The 22,715-nt window shown below is 36.4% G+C and overlaps 2 protein-coding genes across 3 annotated transcripts in view; both read right to left on the bottom strand.

Annotated features, from left to right (window-relative positions):
* LOC145986500 (coenzyme Q-binding protein COQ10 homolog A, mitochondrial) overlaps positions 1–22,715 on the bottom strand; it is a 169,836-nt gene that overhangs the window by 79,153 nt on the left and 67,968 nt on the right. The window lies entirely within an intron of this gene.
* Positions 1–22,715, bottom strand: part of pea (ATP-dependent RNA helicase pea) — a 103,103-nt gene that overhangs the window by 29,342 nt on the left and 51,046 nt on the right. For both annotated transcript variants that reach the window (XM_083120572.1, XM_083120573.1), the window contains exons 11-18: positions 18,065–18,188; positions 17,773–17,954; positions 15,652–15,754; positions 13,227–13,371; positions 10,962–11,080; positions 8,976–9,200; positions 4,766–4,947; positions 3,786–3,926 (exon numbers count right to left, since the gene is read on the bottom strand). In XM_083120572.1, the coding sequence (XP_082976698.1) occupies positions 3,786–3,926; positions 4,766–4,947; positions 8,976–9,200; positions 10,962–11,080; positions 13,227–13,371; positions 15,652–15,754; positions 17,773–17,954; positions 18,065–18,188 (1,221 nt within the window). The remainder of the gene's footprint in view (positions 1–3,785; positions 3,927–4,765; positions 4,948–8,975; positions 9,201–10,961; positions 11,081–13,226; positions 13,372–15,651; positions 15,755–17,772; positions 17,955–18,064; positions 18,189–22,715) is intronic.

The following is a 22,715-nucleotide window of genomic DNA, read 5'->3' as shown; positions in this document are numbered from 1 at the left end:
TGTGTGAATGCGGAAAGGAATATGTGGGACAAACCGGGAGAAGTATGCAAGTTAGGTGGGGAGAGCATGATAAGGACGTAAAGGAGGGCATACCCAAAACTGGATTATCTGAACATATATTGGTTAACCGACATAAGATTGCTAAAAGGGAAGTTATTAGGGAGGTCAACAATAAATTGGACAGAAACGTATATGAAGCTGCCTATATATGCGCGAAAAATTGGAATAAACTTAATAGGGACGATGGGAATTTAGAAGACGGCTGGGTTAATTTCTTTAAAAAATGGGATAAAGCCGCAGTGTTTAGGGACGAGATGGGCTTCCATGTTACTCCTGAGGTTAGGAAAGCCGCCGAGGTAGAGGTCGACTTCTCCTTGGATTGGTGACTCCCGAGCCCCAGTTTGGAAGGATTGAGGAGGGGAAGTTCTCTTTCCCCAGGTACGGGCTGACACCGTGCATTCGCCTACCCTGAGCATTGGTCGGCAGTACGCCGACTTCAGCCTTGGATGTTCTTTTGTTTTTATAGTATTGCGCGGTTTTAGATGTGTAATTTATATTCTTTTTTAGAAAGTGTCCTTCAAGCAACTTTTTAACCTAAATCCTTAACCTTCACTTTCACGACGAGGCACCATGTCAGGTGTCTGAATAACATCGTTTCAACCTGAAGAAGGAGGTAGTGTAACCTCCGAAACGTAGTACGAAAAATCTCATACTCACACACGTAAGTTGCCGATTTTTAATCTTTTAACCTAAAGTTTATAAATGAAACATATTTCAATCTCTTTGGAAACGTCCATTCTTTGAAGAGAATACTAAGGTTTGCGCCTTCTCTCCAAAATAGCGGGAGAAGAGGGGGCAACTACATTTTTTTTTTCTTCATTGAAATTCGGTGGTCGTGCCCCCAAACCCCCCTTCCTCAGTTCGGATTTCTGAATTGTACACCTTTGCATGCTATGATGTTTTAGCTGAAAAACAAAACTTATCCGAAGTAGATTGCTCCCATAGTGCCCGAGGTATAACAATTTTCCTCCAAAAATGAAAATTACCTATTTTTCGTAAAAAAAAATATTTTAAAAATCACATTTTGGCTTATTATTCAACTTGTATGGCACCCAAGAACATGAAACATGTTACGTTCTCTTGATAAATGTCCATTATTTGAAAAGAATACTAAAGTTTGCGCCTTATTTCCAAATAGCAGGAGAAGAGGGGGCAAACTCCACATTTTTTGTTTTTTTCCATTGAAATTCGGGGGTCGCGCCCCCAAACCCCCTTCCTCCGTTCGGCGTTCTGAATTGTACACGGTTGCATGCTCTGATGTTTTAGCTGCAAAACAAAACTTATCCGAAGTAGATTGCTCCCATAGTGCCAGAGTTATAACAATTTCCTGAGCAATATGCAAATTACCTATTTTTCGTAAAAAAACAGAGTTTCACATTTTGGCTTATTATTCAACTTGTATGGCACCCAAGAACATGAAACATGTTTCCTTCTCTTTGGATATGTCCATTCTTTGAAGAGAATACTAAGGTTTGCGCCCTCTTGGCAAAATAGCGGGAGAAGAGGGGGCAAACTCGAGATTTTTGTTGTTTCTTTCATTGAAATTCGGGGGTCGTGCCCCCAAACCCCTCTTCCTCGGTCCAGCGTTCTGGATTGTACACGGTTGCATGCTCTGATGTTCTAGCTGCAAAACAAAACTTATCCGAAGTATATTGCTCCCATAGTACCAGAGTTATAACAGTTTTCCTCCAAAAATGCAAATGACCTATTTTTCGTAAAAAAAAAGTCACATTTTGGCTTATTATTCAACTTGTATGGAAGCCAAGAACATAAAATATGTTAAGTTCTCTTGAGAAATGTCCATTCTTTGAAAAGAGTACTAAATTTCGCGCCCTCTCCCCATAATAGCGGGGGAAGAAGGGGTAAACTCCAGATTTTTATGTTTTTTCCATTGATATTCGGGGGTTGTGCCCCCAAACCCCTTTGCTCGGTTCTGCGGTCTGATTTGTACACGGCTGCATGCGCTGATGTTTTAGCTGTAAAACAAAAGTTATCCGAAGTAGATTGCTCTCATAGTGCCCGAGTTATAACAATTTTGCTCCAAAGAGTGTTCGAATCTAAAATTCCCGCCGAGAAGCCAGGCCGAGAGAAATTTCTCTCTCTCCCTCCTCCTGCCATCACTGGTTTCTGGCGCCGTTGTTGTGTTGCACATAAAAGGAGCCTAAAAGTTGAGGCCGAAACTTACGAACGAGATTTCTTGTTCCCGTGCAGAGTTCCATAACGATATCTTTAAATAAATAAAGAAAGAAAAATTAAAAATGTCAATGAAGACGAAATTCCCTGACATTTCCCTGACTTTTTTTAACACCTCAAATTCCCTGACTTTTCCCGGTTTTCCAGGTTTTCCAGGTCTGTCGCCACCCTGATACAGTTTCTTTAAAACATTCAATATTATTACATAGTACATATAAAGCTTATTTTGTGAGCTATTACAAAGTTTAAGACATTCCTTATGAGGATAATTTATACTCTAATTTATTTCCACCTAAAAAACAGGTGCCATCTTGAAAAGTTTGGATAACTCGAAGTCGTTTAATTCGAAGTTGACACTTCTTGGTCCCTTGAACTTTGTATTAACAAGGTTTTCCTGTATATAAATCTTATCCATCCAAAATGCCCACATTTACATGAAGAAAAAGGGTTGATGATGATGCTGATTCTACAAATAAATTGCACAAAATAAACACACAGTACAGATGCCTTTTTGTATATGCTCTGTGGTGCCATCAGTAGTATAAAGTGTAACGAGCAAAAGGTGACTTCTTAAGTGTACAAATATGCCTATTAACAACTCTTCAAGGGTAGTATTTCACGTCACATATCGTAAATATATTAAAAACTAGAGAAAATCACGGCACATACGTTGTTCGGTCTTACAAGTCTTCAGACTAATCTTTATCCTTTTTCAGGGATGGGAAATGAATGTGGCATAGAGAAGTCATGGTTAAAATAGGTCATTTTTCTAATATACTTCTGAGGATGCCATCACAGTAAAATACACAATAATAGTTGAACTATTCTGAGTATCTTTTGACATAGATGAAAATTATCAGGATTTAAAAGTATAAAGATGTTCAAGCCTCAAAAATGATGTGAGCTTTATTTGCTTTATTTTACTTCGCTTCTTGTGCCACTTTGGCTAATTTGCGAAGATTGGGATGAGTGATGATATCATGAATGGACATTCACAAACATCCATGTCCAGGTTGGGATTCAAACCCGGGACCCCTGGCATCATAGCATGATGTGTTAACCATTTCACCACGGTAGCCGGCTCAAAAATGACGTGAGCTACCTGCTGTCAAGTGGTAGCTGCTTTTTTTTTTTTACACCATTTCTTGTTGGTATTTTAACCACGTTTTGACCTCTCACCTCTCCATAACACACTTCTGGTCTCATTCCTACTCATTCCTCAAGTAGAATTGAGGTCATTCTGAAAATCTAGAAGACTACTTGTGATTTTATCTAATATGTTGACAAAACATGACGTGCAATACTACCGTTGAACAGTTACTAAAGCTCTTTCCTATTAGAGATTACAATGCAACGAATCAGATAATACTACCATAATCAGACAACACAATGTCCCAGAAAACTCCACAGTCACATTCTTGCTTGGTATTACACTCATTTCACATGAAATAACTTGTCTCAAATACAGCATGGGAAAACAGTGAGAAGTTTCAGTGGTAGAAATGATGAATTAATTTTCCTTTCTTGCTCACCTGAGAAATTGGTGTCACAACCAAAGAATCCATTCCTGTTTTGGAGTTATACACTTTCTGCTTCACAAATCCTGGATCAACAACATAATAAATGCCGTCAATTGTCAGTGATGTTTCAGCTATATTTGTTGCTATAACCACCTGAAGATGAAGAACCATAAGAAGTAATTATTACATACTTAGAGAGAAAATAAAACTTTTTTTTTTGTATTTTACTTCCTACATGAAAGAGTTACTTTTAAAAAAAGTGAAATGGATATTTGAATAACTAGTGTGGATTTATAGGTGATAAAAACTGTAAAATAGGAACTAAAATTATAAAAACAGCCATGTGCACTTCGAAAAGGCACCAAAATAGGCAGTGAACATGAGTATGTTAATTTTCTTTGTCAGATGATAACTTTTTGATTTTAAATTTTTGTATTCTATTGTATTTTCTTATTTTTGTATTGCTTCTCTGTTATTTTTAGCCATCATGACGATGATGTTGAATGATGGTTAGAAGAAATAGTTGAAGGGATGCACACAAAACAAGAGATTACCTTCTACAATGTACTGTTCAGTGTGTCAAAGTAGCAAAAGAATGCGGGAATAATAAGAGATTAAAATGGCTTCTGCTGTACTGGAAAAATTCAATAAATAAATACCAAAAAAGGCATTTATAGGCACTATAAACATATTCTATCAGACTCGAAACAATGCTAAAACATTAAAGCCTATGTTTTTAATATAACAGAATTTAAAATCATAAATAGGCTAAAATCCACACCCTAACAATAAGGCATACATACATCTCTAAAAATAAACTAACCAATTGAGTAATTTTCGATTTACATTTTTTTGCATTGTAAATTCTTTAGCCACAAGTCATGAAGAACATGATTGTAATTCTGAGTACCTTCTGACATACATAAAAATTACAAGAAGGAAAATGCACTTTGCATACAATGCTCACAATTTTATCAGAGAATTCTACTTACCTTTCGTGAGCCGGGAGGAGCTGGTTCAAAAATTCGTGTTTGCATTTCACTAGGGAGAGCTGAATATACAGGTAAAATAATCAAGTCTGGAACATCAGGTCCCAAAGATTTCATTCTTTCATACAATATTTCACATGCTGTATCAATCTCTTCCTGACCAGTTAAGAAGAGCAGGATATCACCTGAAAATATTAAAAATATGACTTCAATTATAAAGAAATGACTATCAACTGAATATTAATAGATAAATTTCCAAATGTACATTTGTGACACATTCATGTCTTTCACAGAATTCAAACTCCGGGTTCACGCAAGGTTATACTTGCAAATTCATCATGAAAAAAGACATTGAAAAAACACATGTACCTGACAAACCATTTCTCTACCGTTTGGAAAATGTTATTTCTCAGAAGTGGCAAAGTAGGTTCACTAAACAGTAGGTTAAAAAGACAAACTGCTTAAAAGACATTAAAAGAGACAAAAAGACAAGCATTACTTTTTATTAATCTTTTGTTCTACTGTTTGATGAATAATTAACTCCTTTTCCAACTCGAGATAAAGAAAATGGGTAGTTTTCGAAAGCAAGAGAATAGTTTGTCAGATACCAGTTTATTTTATTCCAGATTTCTATTATGTTGATGACAGGATTTGTGACATATATTCTGTTTTACAACATGGAGATTGGACTAAGTAGTATGTATACTTCTGTTCACAGAAAGTGGCACACTCGTTTGAGTTGAAGTCCAGCCGAAGTAAGTGTTTGAAAACCAGCAGTGTTGCTTACTACCAAACTTTTTAACCACATGCCGGGAATTTTGTGTCTCTCAGACTCTACAAAAGGGGTTAACGGTAAGATTGCAGCTTAATATTAATTAACTGGACTGTCCATGTTGACATTGAAAGTAATGTAAATGCGATAAATTCGTGAAAAATATATTTTAAAAAAATGCATTTTTGACATTCGTGAAGAAGTGGTTATTACAACACGTTAGAATGCGAGGGCCCCAGGCTCGAATTTGGCCTGAGCACGGATGTTCTTTTTGAGTTTCTTCATCATTGCGAGTAGCCGAAAATGGAAGAAAAGCAACACTAAATAACGAAGAAAAATGCAATTTGAATAAGCGAGGTGGAAATAGTGCTGCTGTAATACCTGAAAATGATGCAAGAAAAACAACTTATGTTTTCTTTCGGAAAAAGTGTTATCCTAGCCCGAGAGAAGGCTTGAAGAATATATAAACTCCTTCCCCATCCACTTTGGCAAACATAATCGCAAAATCTTCACTGAATATGCGATGGGAAAAATAATAGAAATCCGAAGCCAGAAGAGTTTATGTCACAGCCAGGGAGGCACATGAGAGGAGGTACCCCTCCCTCCCAAACACACACACATTAGTCATCCGGGCTATTAACAATAAGTCAATGGTTGTCCTCTCATTTAACTTTAACAGTAAATGGAATTTTTGTAAAATGAACATTTTCAGGCTTTACTTTTTTACACGTGCACGTTGGTTTTATAATGGAGCAAAACAATAAAATTGTGACTCGTAAAATCACTACCGGCTGTATAACGAAACAATATTTCTATGTAATTCACAATCTTTGCAGTTAATTTCAGTGACTCTTCTTCCAGAGAATATTGAATGCTTCATCTTCAGTTGTATTTCACAACGCATTTTTAGTATTGATTATTTATTGTAAGCAGCTAGGTTTAGCCACAACACGACAAGGAGAACAAAATGGTAGTATTGCATAAAGAAGAGTATAAAAGTAAATTAGAGGAATGCTTTTTAAACACTGACTATAAAGAGGTACATAAAGACCCTATCAACAAAATAAGAAGGGATACCAAAAAGTAGGACTGAGAAAAATAGGCTAATTGAAAATTACAAAAAAGCGACCATGAGGAGAATCAAACCTAGGATTTCAGCTTACAAAGCTGAGCTTCAACCGACATGGCCACAAACCACGGGGAAGAAACCAAGCTATTCAGTTAATTTCTTTGTAAGATTATATCTTTGCCTGCCAGCTCGAAACTTTTGATGTCGCTTCTCGCCAATTACATTCATTTGAAAGCATACGCTGACAGAATACAAGTCAAGCTTGTGCATGAAAATGAAGTCGTGAAAAGTCGTGTTTTTGTGCAAGGTGAGTGTTTCCAACCCTAAATGGCCATCATCAACATAGCGGATTCTGCTATGTGACGAGGAATTTCATTAACCAACGGCACATAAATTATATTACATTTCAAAATGAAGAGTCATTATTCTGGAATCTACGGATTGATTCATTCTTTCGGTAAGAATTTTATGAGAGTCAGAATAATATTTTTGTGCTCCATTACGAAACCAACATGCATGTGTAAAAAAAAAAATAAAGCCTGACCATTTTTTTTTCTACAAAATTTCCATTTACTGTTAAAGTTAAATGAGAGGACAACCACTGACTTATTTTTAATAGGCTGGATGACTGATGGGGGGGGGGGGGGGCTACTCTCATGTGACCCCCTGGCTGTGACATAAACTCTTCTTCCTTTCGGATTTCTATTATTTTTCCCATCGCATATTCAGTGCCAACTTTACGATTCTGCTTGCCAAAGTGTATGGGGAAAAAGTTTATTTATTCTTCAAGCCTTCTCCTGGACTAGGATAACACTATTTCCGGAAAAAAAAATTGCATCATTTTCAGGAATTGCAACAGCACTATTTCTGTCTTGCTTATTCTTATTACATTTTTTCCTTTTCGTTATTTAGTGTTGCTTTTCTTCCATTTTCAGATACTTGCGACGATGAAGAGAGATTAAAAAAGAACACACATGCTCAGGCCAGATTCGAACACGGGGTCCTCGCATTCTAACGAATTGTGATAACGACTTCGTCACAAACGTCAAAAATGTGTTTCTTTTTAAAATAAATTTCAGGAATATTTCACATTTACATTACTTTGATTGTAGACGTGAAAATTCCAGTTAATTAATATTTACGCTGCAATCTTTCCGTTAGCCCTTTTCTTTGATTCTGAGAGACACAAAATGCCCTGCATATGGTTAAATTGATTGATAGTAAGCAACACTGCTGCTTTCCGAACACTTACTTCGGCTGTATTTCTGGCCACGAAGCTGGACTTCAATCAAACAAATGTGTCAATTTTTGTGAACAGAAGTGTACAAGGTGAACTACAACTAAAAACAAGGCCACCAGCCTAATTGCATTAGGTGATGTGTGGTGAGCACATCCAAGTTCCATTACTGCTGTATTCTGATTCCCTATACTGGCGTAATTTTGTAGCTCCACAAATGTTCTTAATATGTGACTAAACGAGGTATGGTCATTGCTCATTCCATAGTCCTGTCGTGACAATTGTGAAATTCGTTATGGTGTTCCTTAAGTTAATTTTCATGCAATGCATGAAGTTCATTCTTGCATGAAGCACACAGACCAGGAGGCTGGTTTGTTTGGTGAAAATCATGTTATTTGCAGACAATGATTGTATACGATGGCTTCAAATGGCACTAGTTCAGGAAAGAAATTATTATTTGAAAGAGAGTGAATGAAGCAACATGCATAAGATAAGTGTGCCTTAACCATTCTTAAAATGTGATTTAAATTAGCATGAATGTCTGTAGCAGAGTTTTATTTCTGCCAGAAAAACTGATCTGTTGAACAACATTTGAAAACGTTCAAAAACAAAACACTGCAACTAATGCTTTTGCCTAGTGCGTTCCTTAAATTGGTAAAATAACTGGTTTAAAAAGGTTCCCGAGGTCAGTTATTTTGATTAGATTCATGCATTTTGTTAAGACTTAAGGAACATACCCTATGATGAGTCAACATTGAAACTTTGGAGCTCTCGCTGTGGGTACGAGGGTAGTTTGAAAAGTAAGGTAAATGAAGCAGAGATGGCAGCACCATAATCAAAATCAAAACGTTTGATCCTTCAAACAAGCTTCTGCAGAGTTCCAGTTCTCTCCCCATAACTGCCAGATGAGTATCTTTAGATACAATGTGAATTCATTATTAGTAGTTTCGCCTTTGGGCTATTACATTGGTGGACTCAAACAATATTGACAAATATTTTGACCCACACGACAGATCTTTAATGGTGTTTCTGAGACAGAGAGTAGAAGTAACAGCTTACATATAAGAGCATATGCAGATTTGATATATTTCAAATTACATCATGTACATACAAATTATTTAGTCTCCTACCATACCTGGAGGTTCCCTCAAGTGTATCTGCATGATTGTAATAAGCGAAGCATCCAGGTAGTCTGTTTCAGGTTCCTTTGTGTACAAGACTTCCACTGGAAATGTTCGACCAGGTATTGTGAAGATAGGAGCTTCAAAGAAATACTGCGAAAATTTAACAGCATCTAATGTTGCTGATGTCACAATCAATTTCAATTCTGGTCTTTTCTTCACAGCTTGCTTCAAGAGACCTGTCAGAAAATAAATGTATAAGAAATATTTTAGCACAAAAAAAAAAAATATAAAAAAAAATGGAAAGAAGTAAATTCTGAAATTTAGCATTGTACACCAAATCTACATGCAAAACAAAATTATTTGATGCACGATAGGCACAACAATTCTGCAATATGTACTGGATTTTCCTAAAAAATATACTTGTAATGAGCACCATGGTTTCTTCCCATAATTTTCTAATGGTAACATAAGATCTCATTTATAAATTCTTTTTGTGGAAAATTCTCTAAACACATATATATTAAATTGCTTCACACCCATTTACAAGTAATATTAAGACTTATAGTTTGGAAAAAGATGAACATATTAAGTGCAAGGAAATTACAATATTACATAACTCAATGCATTATGTAGAGATAGGGTCATTGAAATTTGAATGATAAAGGGGGTTGAGTGTTGCTTCATTTGATATATTTCTTCCAAACAACATTTGTATCAAACTTATTTGTCGTCGTCGTTTCTGATTGAGCACCTAAAAACTATTCAACAGTTTCATACAGGCTATTTTCAAAATGAAATTGTAAAACCATCATACATTATCACTAGGGACATGCATATTTCGTTTTAGACGAAAAAACGAAATGTCAAAACACACATTGTAGTGCTAATTTTTCATGTTTTTGAAAGTTGTGAGATGCATTTTGCTACCATGTTTTGTCACGAAATAATGTGAAATAAACTGCAAAATGCGAAATAAACACTTAAACATGAAATTTAGGGTTTATTTACTGACGCGACACCTTCCGAGGTCTGAATTATCCTGTGAGTTATGTAATTCACGGAAAATTGATTAACTCCACTGTTAATATTGGAGAAGCAAAAATGCACTCCTTTACACAGAAAAAAAACTTAATACCGTGATAACTACATAAATGTGCTATTAGAAGTGAAATGTTAATTTCGTGTAATAAGTGTAGTTTTTAAATCAAATTTAAGATTATATTCACAATTTAAAACCAAAAAGTCTTTTTATATACCACTTTTTGCCCGATTTTTCACCAATATAACACCAAAATTTTATTTTATTTACAGCTTTTGAACCCAAAATTGACTGTTTTTGTACCGAAATTTTACTTTTTTATTTACCAAAATTATTTGCCTCTAATTATTACATAAAAACATGGAGGCAAAGTGGAATGGATATTTTGAAAATTCATGTTCCCCCCAGAAAGGAGTACCCAGGAGTGAGGTATCTAAAAGATTTTAAATTGAGTCCAATGACATCTTGCTGGATGGTACTCTTAATTTCAAGCAAATTATGTGAAACAATTTTTGATATGGGATACCGTATTTGTAAATAGGCACCTCAATAGATTCCTTTGTATAATGAAAATAATCCAAACTATTGACCACAATTGTAGAAGCTTATCAATTTATAGCCATTTTGTATGTTTTTCCATTTAGCATGCAGAAGTGTAAGTAAAAAAAAAAAAGAAGAATGCTGTTATATGTGGCTGATTTAGCATTTTTTTACTGCTCTCATCAAATTTCATTTGCCATAAATTTGTGTCCTTATGTATAGGCTTACCTTCAGACATACCTTCAGACAAACAAATTAACAATATTATACAACCTCACTTTCTGTTTGTAAACAAGAAATTTCTAGAAGAGCAAGGAAAATCTGTGTACTTTCTTTCCATCCATGTATTCTTATTCTTAATATTTGTTACTAAATTTAAATGTTTTATTTTTACCCGAAAATGTAAACAGATACATACCAAACAACACATCTGTATGTATAGTCCTTTCATGAGCTTCATCCAACATGATTACAGAATAAGACTTCAAGTCCAAGTCAACAAGACATTCACGAAGTAACATACCATCTGTCATGTACCTGAAAGATAATAAAATTTTAAGAAAGAGTACACACATACAAAATTTTAAAATATGTCATGAGAACCATAAATTTCGTATCATTACTATTTACGTAGTTGAAAGTCTAATACAAATATAAACTTAATACTTTGAAACTGTTAATGTAGTGAGAGCCATTGGATAATTAAAAGTAATATTAAAAACTGTAAATATCATTAGGCTAGAAATTAAACATCTCAATGTTTTGACACACTTACACATATTAAGAGAGATAATACAGATGCAAACATATTGAAACATAGAAGTACACACAGGGGCATAAATAACACCCCCGCAAACCCTGACATGCAGGGGGGGGGGCACATGGTTTGGGGGTGCAGTAAGAATGTTAAAATCAGAAAGACCGATAGTTAGAGGCACATATTTTTGGTAAATAAAAAAGCAAAATTTCGGTACAAAAACAAAGTCGATTTCGGGTTCAAAAGCGTTGTAAATAAAATACAATTTCGGTGTTATAGCGGTGAATAATCACATCAAAAGTGCTATATAAGATGACATTTTGGTTTTAAAATTGTGAATATAATCCTAAATTTGATTTAAAACTGCACTTATTACACAAAATAAACTTATCCCTTCTAATAGCACATTTATGTAGTTACCAGAGTATTAAGTTTATTCCTGTGTAAAGGGGTCCATTTTTGCTTCTCAAATATTTACAGCAGAAATAAGCAATTTTCCGTGAATTGCATAACTCACAGGATACTTCAGACTTCAGAAAGTGTCGCGTCGGTATATAAACGGTAAATTTCGTGTTTAAGAGTATATTTCCCATTTTGCAGTTCATTTCGCATTATTTCGTGACAAAACAGGGTAGAAAAATGCGCCTCACACCTTTCAGAAACATGAAAAATGAACATTACAGCATGTTATTTCATATTTCGTGTTTTCGTCAAAAACGAAATTTGCATGCCTCTACCGATAGTTAACAAAAAATTTTCTTTAAAATATATTTTCAACCAAACATATTTAATTTTTTTAACTGCAAATGGAAAATGTTAATCACTAGAAAAGTAGAAAGTGAAAAACCAGATTAGAAGAAAACCTTCATTACATGACTAGTTCAAGTCATTGATTACGTCGCAGAAGGGTAGTCGACAGGCAAGAACATTTTGCTTTTCTACCGTGTTTTAGCAATTATCAAGTAAACAATAGATTTCAGAGTATGGAACAAATCAAAGAAAGCTTCACCTTTTCAAGCCACCACTGCCCTAACGGAAAAACCAACAAACAGTGGAATCCGCTACTAATTTCTGGGATAAATATGAAGAAAATGTATCTTGCACTGTAGTTAGAGAAATAGTTTGTTTTCGGAACGTATTATCAACTGAAATCAAAAGATGAATCATGTTGATCATCAGCAAAGTTGCAGAATTCCTTTCGATATAAAACAATATTCTGGCTAGTAGCATTCCTGACGTATGCACTGTTTATATTCTGTATTTGACCCTACCTGTGATGTCTTTATGTCTTTATCAGCTGAGAGGTCGTTTTCCAAGCTAAAATTGATCAGAAATGACTTAAGAAGCACAATGGTGAGAGTGAGTGAACTGGTGCTGTTAAGCATCGGAAGCAATCAGGCTCGAAAACTGGTAATGGACATTTAAAAATATCATATTTTTTGTAGTAACAGTGTATTCTCATATGTAATTATGAAAGAGTTAAATGTATAAACTGGGCTACATGAAAGAACAGCCACGGGCTGAACCTCAACCTTCAATAAAGAAAATTTGAATTTGAAAATACGTATATTTTTTTTAGTTTGTTGCCTAAACCTTTCGCACCAGTTTTTTACATTAATTCGAATTTCATGAATGTATTTTCATATTTGTATATACCTAATATAAATGTAGCGTGAATTAATAATTTAGAAAAGAAAGCTTTATTAAAGAAAAAAACTATGAGCGTGCAGCTGAAAGTTGCAGGGGGGGGGGGTGCAGTCTCTGTTAGTTACGCTACTGAGTACACAATTTTTTACATTACTGTTACTAACATGTAAATCCTTAAATACAAACTGTTGAAACCGGAATTATCTATTAGAATAGTTTACTGACATATTATTATGCATATAATTATAATATATAAACATGAACATAAAGAAAACTAACTTTATTACTGTCTCTGGGCTAGTGCAGTCTTCAAATCGAATGGTGTAGCCAACTTCTTGTCCTAATCTGCACCCAAATTCTTCTGCAACTCTTTTTGCAACAGACATGGCTGCAACACGTCGAGGCTGTGTGCAACCAATCTTTCCTTGAAGACAAAAGACACAAACTTTACAATGAGCATAAACCTGTGAATGAAGACAAACTTTAAGCTTTAATATTATTGTTAGAACAGTTGAACACACTAAACCTCATTACATATACACCTTACACAATATTTCAATTCTTATGGTCAGGAATCTTTTCAGTGTGTTAATTATATTTACTAAAAATAATTCATACATCTCTTAAACACACACACACTGAAAATAGACATTCAACAATAGTCACTGACTGAGGCTTAAAAGTACCATTTATAAAGATATGACAAACAAAGGACGTTCAAGAGGAAACATAGATTGTCACTGGAACATGTGACAGGAGGAATCAAAATGACCTTCTCTACATCAATAAGTATTTCATACACACTTTTTACAGTTATACTCAGTTTAATATTTTTCTTTCCTCCACAATGAGGAAAAACTGGTATACAGGGTTATTCAGAATTCCTATTAAACACTTCTAGGAGTTGTAGAAGGGACTTCGTAGATCAAGTTTTGATAAGGAACTCATGTCCGGAAACGTATTGTTTTGGTACTACATAGATGACAAGATCAGATAATTTCACATCTCCCACTTCACGGTAGGCAACTCACATTGACGGAGGGTGACGTCTTCAGTCAAGTGATGTCATGTGTGCTGCATCCAACGTCCTCTGTTTACAATCCGGCATGCTTCAACCTTCACATCAGTTGATATTTAGTCGTGGCTGCAGACAGTTCGCTGTTTACAATCAATCCGGTGTGCTTCGACGTTCACATCAGTTGCTACAGTTGTGGCTGCAGACAGTTTGCTGTTTACAATCCGGTGTGCTTCGATGTTCACGTCAGTTGCTTTTCAGTCATTGCAGAAGACAGTATAGTATGGTTGAATACACGTTCGCCGAGAACACCGACATGTTGTTAATTTATGGTGAAGCTGGACGTAAAGGTAGCAGAGCATTTTCCGCATCATTTCACTCCATCACATACCATTTTTGCCCAATTAGAGCAACAGCTGGGAGAAACAGGTAACTTCAAAGTTAACAGGACCGACTGTGGTGCTCCACGGACATGCTGCACTATTGACGTTGAAGAGCAGGTCCTTCATCGAACTGACGAGAACCCGTCGACGAGTACTTGCACCATTGCATGTCACATGAATGTGTCTCAGAGCAGCATCTGGCGTATTCTTCATGACCAGCGGCTTCACCCGTACCACCCCCAGAGGGTACAGGCAATGGGTCCAGCAGATTTTGTATCACGTGTCAATTACTGTGCATGGTTTCTACACCATTGTGTGGGAGTTCTTCGAGTCTCCTCGGCTTTTTGTTTTTACGGATGAAGCGCATTTCACCAGAAAAATGATTTCAACAGTCGGAACAGTCACATTTGGGTGCCATACATTCTCATGGATTTCAGCAACAGTTTAGTATCAATGTATGGACTGGTATCATCGATGGTCATCTGATTGGGTTGTACATTCTTCCCGGCCGCCAAATGGATCCAAAGTACTTGACCTTCCTGCAAGAAGTATTGGTGCAGTTCTGGGACGATGTGCCACTGCACATTCGCCAGCAGATGTGGTTCCAACATGATGGTGCACCAGCACACTTTTCCCATGACATCAGTCAACATCTCAACCAAACATACGGGGACAGGTGGACAGGTCGAGTGGACCAACTCCTTGGACACCACGATTGCCGAATCAAACTCCTCTTGAGTTTTTCGTATGGAGCCACATGAAGTATTTTGTGTATGAGACTCCTGTAGTGTCGAGGGAAGACCTGGTTGCAAGAGTTCTGGCTGCAGCAGACACGATTCAGCACACACCAGGTACTTTTGAGCATGATTACGCAAACATCCTTCAGAGGTACACTGTTTGCAACGAACTTCAGGGTCGCCACATCGAGCAGCTCTTGTAGTGACGCAGGTAAAGCGGGAGATGTGAAATTATGTGTTATTGTCATCTGTGTAATACCAAAATGGTACGTTTCCGGACATGGGTTCCTTATTAAAACTTGATCTACTAAGTCCCTTCTACAACTCCTAGAAGTGTGTAATAGGAATTCTGAATAACCCTGTATATGAAAATTCAAGTCAAATACTCAGGTTTAGTGTGTGAATATTTGAAATGAAATTATAAAACTGCCAAACTGGAATTCTAGAACCTGAAATCAAGAAATGGAAAGGACTATTTGTTGAACTAGGATATCAAAAAGAATCACAAAATGGATCTTACTGAAACTTACTAACTAATATGTTATAAAATGGATCTTACTGAAACTTACCTCTGCTTGTAAACCCTGCTTCAGCAAGATACTGTGTGATCTGTGTTGTTTTTCCTGAACCAGTCTCACCAATAACGATTAAAATTTGATTGTCAGTAACAGCCTGTAAGACAAAACATTTCAATGTGAATACATTTTCAAACATTGCAACATGAAGTGTGTAAAGTAAGAAAAATAGAGATGCAACGATCAACATAAAAATAATCTATATAAGGCAGTGACTATCTCTGATATTGTACCGATAAAATGAGAAATGGCAAACTTTTTTGAAAAACTTTAGTGATTAATTCACCTCCTTAATTAACATCCAATTCCGATCGGTTTTGTCACTGAAAATGAAATTGCAATTACAGAAATAAATTTCACAAAACCATGATGCATAAATTTTTGATAAAAATAATAATAAGATCATGGAATGGTGCACTCAGTCGTATCTATTTATTGAAGAGTGACTCAGTGATTAACTTGGGGATCGTTAGTCACAAAGGATGTAGCTGATTATGCAATGCAAGAGGATTTCATTTTATGACTTAATTTGGCCTGTTCTGTCAAGAAGAGGAAAGAAGAGGAATGCCAGAGCGAAGTTCTCTCCACACTTACCTAGACCCGATCATGATGAAGATCCATGCAAAGTCCTGAGTTCGAAGTGCAACTACTAAGGCATCTCGTGCCCTAAGTTATACGCCGCCTCAAACTTCTGCGATTCCGCACCCACTATACTCGATGAATTCTTACCAACAACTGAGAGAGAGTTTTACCGTGCAGGACGTTTTATACTGTTTTCCATATCCTTTGTCTCTCACCTCTGAACGAGAGGTCAAAGCCTCTATGCTCCATGGAAAGTCCCCAGAGGAAGTGAAGCCAAGATTACATATACGCAGCGGTATGCAGCTAAAAGAATGAACCTATTCTTTGTGGAATGCAACATTGTCGCTGAATGGTCGGGTCGTTGGTCATTGTGGAGAGGTGGAAAAGTAGAGCTCTTACAGATTCTGCTCGTCATCACTCTTCATTATAGACATATTACATCAATAAAAAAAACAGCAATTTTACAGATGCCTTGATTGGCATGTACACTGCTGCAACATTAATTCATCTGTCCGATCACGAACAAAAATCACAGGACCCTTTGAAGAGGAAACATTTAAAGCTGGAGAAAGTATTTCCAAACAGCAGGTGTTTCATATATCAGTGATCATGTTATTAATACATTAGCAAGGTCCTTGTATCAGGCAGCTATTTCATTTACGGGTATAACTTCCAAGGTATACTGTGGTGTACGAAATGTTATACGACTGAAATATTACATTAAAACCTTATTAGTGGGCTACTGGATTTGTAACAAATGAGCAAATGCTGCACTTAACATATATTAGCCAAACAGCATCATGAGATAGCAGACAACAGGCAGTTTACAGTTTCATACATATAAGCTTTCTTTTTCTTTCTTTGGACATACTTTTACTTCCTCAAGCTTTCACCAGATATTGCATCTTCTTCAGGAGTTTGGACAAGGTTTGGGTCAAAACATGATGAAAGGTTAAAAAGGTCGTCAGAAATTAAAATCATGGTTGCAGTTGCCCTCTCAAGGAGATCGTTCTTCCATGTTTGGCTGGCAAGTAAAAACTGCGATCTAAAGTCTACTTAAAGCACACATGATAAAATCAGTGACTATCATTAAAATTTATCACGCCTATGATAAATACTGAGGTTGCAAAGAGTTGAAGAACATTGTTGAAGTGCAATATAGGAAAACCAGTTCTTTTACTGACTATGCCAACCTCCGTGATAAGAGTGGTTAGCACAGCATGCTCCGATGCCAGGGGTTTCAGGTGGTATCATTGAATCCCAATCTGGCCATGCATGTTCTTTCTGAGTGTCCCTTCATCAATTTTATCCTAGTATCATCACTCATCCTCATCTTCACAATTAGCCAAAAATGTCAGAAAAAGTGAATTAAATAAGCTAAATCAACCAAACCTTTACTGACTTAATTTTCATTACCATAACCTTGTTAGCTTGTAAGTTTCAATTGCCTTTGGGTTTCCTTATCACTTATTCAGATGACAGTAATATTATAACTAATTAACCTTTTAATTTGCCTGATACAGTGTCACTTACCTTAATGAGTTCATCCTTCAGTTTGTATATAGGAAGCGATTGCCTCTGTTCCAGCAATGTCATGTTAGTCTTCTTTCCGAAAGAACTCTTCTTGCCACCAATAACATGCTTCTTCCACTCGGGTAGATCTTGATTGATCAGTCCAATGCCACGCATGTTAGCTGCCAATGTCCTGCCATCAGCTACATAAAAAAATATGATAGGTTAGTGTAACATAGTAAGCAAAGCAAAGAGTAAAAATGTCACAACTCTACACATGTCAAACAGGTCTTTGTCTTCTACCCATACTCACCATCTGGCAAAGGATCAATCCAGTGTTTGTTCAGTCCGGTTGGTATAGAATCCATTTCTTGTTCCCTCTGTAACATTTTTTGTTCTCTCCGTTCCTTGGCCAAAGCACTTTGCATCATAGCAGCCTGAAGGAGTAAACAAAGATATTGCATTTAATAATAACAAAACAACCATAAAAAATATACTTAATAAAGCATACAAAAACTAATGATCAACAAAATGAACTAGCAAATAAGGTAAACTGGAATTCCAGTAAAGGAAACAGACAGATCATAAACAAAAATGCCATACACCTATTTGTCTAGCTACAAAAGTAATGATAACATTAAATTTTAGGGAGAATTCACACCGAAGAGACACACGACATACAACATGTGACACGAGACAAGTGTCGCTTGAAAGTGAACCCTCAGTAATTAATGCAACCTTTCGAACCGAAGAGACACGGCAAGATGCACGTGTCGCATGTCGCTTATGTGTCTCTCAGACTGTGCCGTTTTCTCAGTATTGTGCATCGTGTCACTTCAGTTTCTTGTTCGCGTTTGCGCAGTGAATGCTTCACTCCAATGAGCTATAATTAAACTTTAGAAGAGATCCCAACCGGAGGCCTCACATTGTATTTGAAGATCAAATTTGTTGATATAATATATAATAAAGTATCGATGTGTACAATGTTTTAATAATGTTTTAGGATTTAAACTCAACGTTCTTTTCGCTTTATCAAGTTTTTTGATGCAGTTATGGGCTGTAATTTGCCTTCAACATCGTGTAAAGAGGTCGTGTTTTTGCCATTTTGACGTGACTGCCTTTATTTGAAAGAGCCAGCATATGGAGGCACTATAGTCCAAAATAGATCAGTCAACTAGTCCAAAATAGATCAGTCAACATGGTAAAGTAATCTAGTGCATTGTTCTCAACCTCCGGGGTGTGACCCGATACCGTGCCCTCGTATCAACTATACTGAGAAGCGAAAGGTTCTGCTGAAAATGGTTGACAAATATCATAATCCCAATATCATATTTGAGTTGTGAATTTTCGTTTTTTAAGTCCATTTTATGCACAAATATGCTTATCAGAACTTGACCTACACTTTAAAGTGCGACCCGCGCCTATATGTGCCTCCACCGGTTATCGAATCCGGCATCACTTAATTACAAGGAGACGACATTACCACTTCGTCATTCATATTTTTATATTTGTCAACAATTCTACACATGTAATCAAAGTATTATTACTTTTTATGATTATGCTAGAACTTATTTATCAATATTTAATTTCATAGGTACATGTTAATTCATGCATAAAATCTTTATTACTGTAAAGGTATTTGGAGGAAAATTCTTGGGCTAAGGGCATTGACTTTAAAAAAAAAAAAAAAATAGTGCGACATGGTTTCACGAAGATTGAGAACCATTTCTCTAGTGTTTAGGTATTCGCCTTATCCAGGCTGGAAAGTCTAGCGTACACAGTTTGTTGTAAGTGCATCTCATGCACAACATGCTCTCCCGAGTTTAAATAACTTGCACAAATTTTACAATGCGATTTAGATGTAACAATGTCTCTTGGTATGTTTTTTCCGGATGACTAATAAACTGATTAATGCAATTATATCGGCATCATCATGCGAACTGAGCAAAGTAACAAGTGTTGCTTGCTGCGTATCATGTGAATCTTGTCTCTTCGGTAGGGTTGGCAAAATTTGTGTTTTTTTAAAAAGAAACAAAACAAAGTCTTTTTGTTTTGAACATGTTTTAAATGTTTTAAACAAGAACAAAAAACATGTTTTAAACAAATAAAATGTTTAAAACATAATGCCAAGAAGACTTATTTTCTAAGAATAATGATTGAAAGAGAATCTGTTAATCATTCAAGGATGGACTGTGTTCCTATTATAAAGTAAGTACTTGACTAACTTCTTAAAATACACATGTATTTTAGTCTTAAATCTCACATGTAAGCTGTTCGAGAAGCTTCAACTAATCCATGGTTGCCAGACCCATTTAGTGTATGTGGAAGCTACTCTGTCCTGTTTCTTTTTTTTTCTTTAATATATACTATCGTGAATGTGACAGATATTATCAACAATGTGCACACTTTGCAGTGTGTTAAGAGAGGAACAAAACGGTTTCATTCTTGTACGTAGTATTCAATTTTTAAAATATTTTAAACACCTGTAAAAAAAAAAGCAGCCAGGTGTTTTAAACGTGACAGACGGGTATTTGACACAATATGTTTCTTTGTTAATTCAATATACATTTTCAGCCACTGAACAGATTTCTATACACAATATATAGAACAACACGCATTGAATGAAAGGCATAGCTATAAAACATGCAAATAACCACAAACTATCAAACACCAAGTACCAAAATGTGTTTTAAACAAGTCTGAAAGAAACAAGTTTAAAATACTTAGTTTTAAACATTTTAAACATTTGTGAAAAAACAAAGCCATGTGTTTTACACATTTAAAACAAGTTATTTAAAACACTTTTGTTTTAAACATGCCAACTTTGCTTTTCGGTGTGAAACTCTTGTGTCTTGTGTTGCATGTCGTGTGTCTCTTCAGTGTGAAACTCTCGTGTCACATGTCTCGTGTCTCTTTGGTGTGAATTCTCAGTTACTCTTTCATGAAAATGGTGCAGTAAAACACAGTTGCTACACCAAAACAGAAATGATTTACCTGTTTTCATGTGCCTTCAAGGGCCTCCCGATGGTGCAGTGGTAGCATCATTATCCTGTAATCAAGGGGTCCCAGGTTCGATACCTGGTGGAAGCACAAAGTGGTTTGGATTCCACTATAAACTGTAGGTCCAGTCTCGATTAGCCTTACTGTGCATAAAGTGGACTTAAAACACTGAATCAATCAATCAACCAATCATGTGCCTTCAATTCGGAACCCTATCAATTTCGAAGGTGAGTTGCCTTCATTGTTTTCAGGCTTACCCAAGCTGAAAATTTGATGAGCCACACTAAGAAGGATATCCCAGTCCTTTAGGTTGGATATTGGACTGTTAAGAAATTCCACAAAATGCATCGGAAGGAATGCATTTTGGTAGGCATGAGCTCATACCAATGCATTGTATCGGAAAGTACAAGCTACAACTTAATCACCGATACTGACCAATACTTTTCGAAGAGTCTGTAAAAATGCCACATGGCACTTTCTCAGAATCTAAATATCCTGAAAATTATACACAGATTTCTGTGGTGCAGTCTCACTGGAAACCTTATGTATTAAAATTTATAAATATTCTGAACTAATTTGAATTGTAAAAATTTTCAGATATTGGTGGGGCTTGGTAACAGTATCGACAGTGTATAGGTCTCACTTGAATGTGGTTATCGATCTCACTTGAAAGTGGTTATCGGTCTCACTTGAAAGTGGTTATCGATTTCAGTTGAAAGTGCTTATCGGTCTCACTTGAAAGTGGTTATCGATCTCAGTTGAAAGTGGTATCACTCTCAGTTGGAAGTGGTATCGGTCTCAGTTGAAAGTGGTATCATTCTCAGATGAAAGTGGTATCAGTCTCAATTGAAAGTGCTATAGATCTCAGTTGAAAGTGGTTATCGGTCTCACTTGAAAGTGGTTATCAATCTCAGTTGAAAGTGCTTATCGGTCTCACTTGAAAGTGGTTATCGATCTCAGTTGAAAGTGGTTATCGATCTCAGTTGAAAGTGGTATCACTCTCAGTTGGAAGTGGTATCGGTCTCAGTTGAAAGTGGTATCGGTCTCAGTTGAAAGTGGTATCGGTCTCAGTTGAAAGTGCTTATCGGTCTCAGTTAAAAGTGGTTATCGGTCTCACTTGAAAGTGGTTATCGATCTCAGTTGAAAGTGGTATCACTCTCAGTTGGAAGTGGTATCGGTCTCAGTTGAAAGTGGTATCGGTCTCAGTTGAAAGTGGTATCAGTCTGAGTTGAAAGTGGTTATCGATCTCAGTTGAAAGTGCTTATCGGTCTCACTTGAAAGTGGTTATCGATCTCAGTTGAAAGTGCTTATCGGTCTCACTTGAAAGTGGTTATCGATCTCAGTTGAAAGTGGTTATCGATCTCAGTTGAAAGTGGTATCACTCTCAGTTGGAAGTGGTATCGGTCTCAGTTGAAAGTGGTATCGGTCTCAGTTGAAAGTGGTATCGGTCTCAGTTGAAAGTGGTTATCGATCTCACTTGAAAGTGGTTATCGGTCTCACTTGAAAGTGGTTATCGATCTCAGTTGAAAGTGCTTATCGGTCTCAGTTGAAAGTGGTTATCGGTCTCACTTGAAAGTGGTTATCGATCTCAGTTGAAAGTGGTATCACTCTCAGTTGGAAGTGGTATCGGTCTCAGTTGAAAGTGGTATCGGTCTCAGTTGAAAGTGGTATCAGTCTGAGTTGAAAGTGGTTATCGATCTCAGTTGAAAGTGCTTATCGGTCTCACTTGAAAGTGGTTATCGATCTCAGTTGAAAGTGGTTATCGATCTCAGTTGAAAGTGGTTATCGATCTCAGTTGAAAGTGGTTATCGATCTCAGTTGAAAGTGGTATCACTCTCAGTTGAAAGTGGTATCGGTCTCAATTGAAAGTGGTATCGGTCTCAGTTGAAAGTGGTATCGGTCTCAGTTGAAAGTAGTATTGGTCTCAGTTGAAAGTGGTATCGGATTCAGTTGAAAGGGGTATT

Source organism: Lepisma saccharinum, chromosome 4 (genome assembly GCF_977018435.1).
Source record: "Lepisma saccharinum chromosome 4, izLepSacc3.1, whole genome shotgun sequence".
Classification (NCBI taxonomy): domain Eukaryota; kingdom Metazoa; phylum Arthropoda; class Insecta; order Zygentoma; family Lepismatidae; genus Lepisma; species Lepisma saccharinum.
The sequence above is the reverse complement of the archived record's forward strand: the minus strand, read 5'-3'. Positions and strand labels throughout refer to the sequence as shown.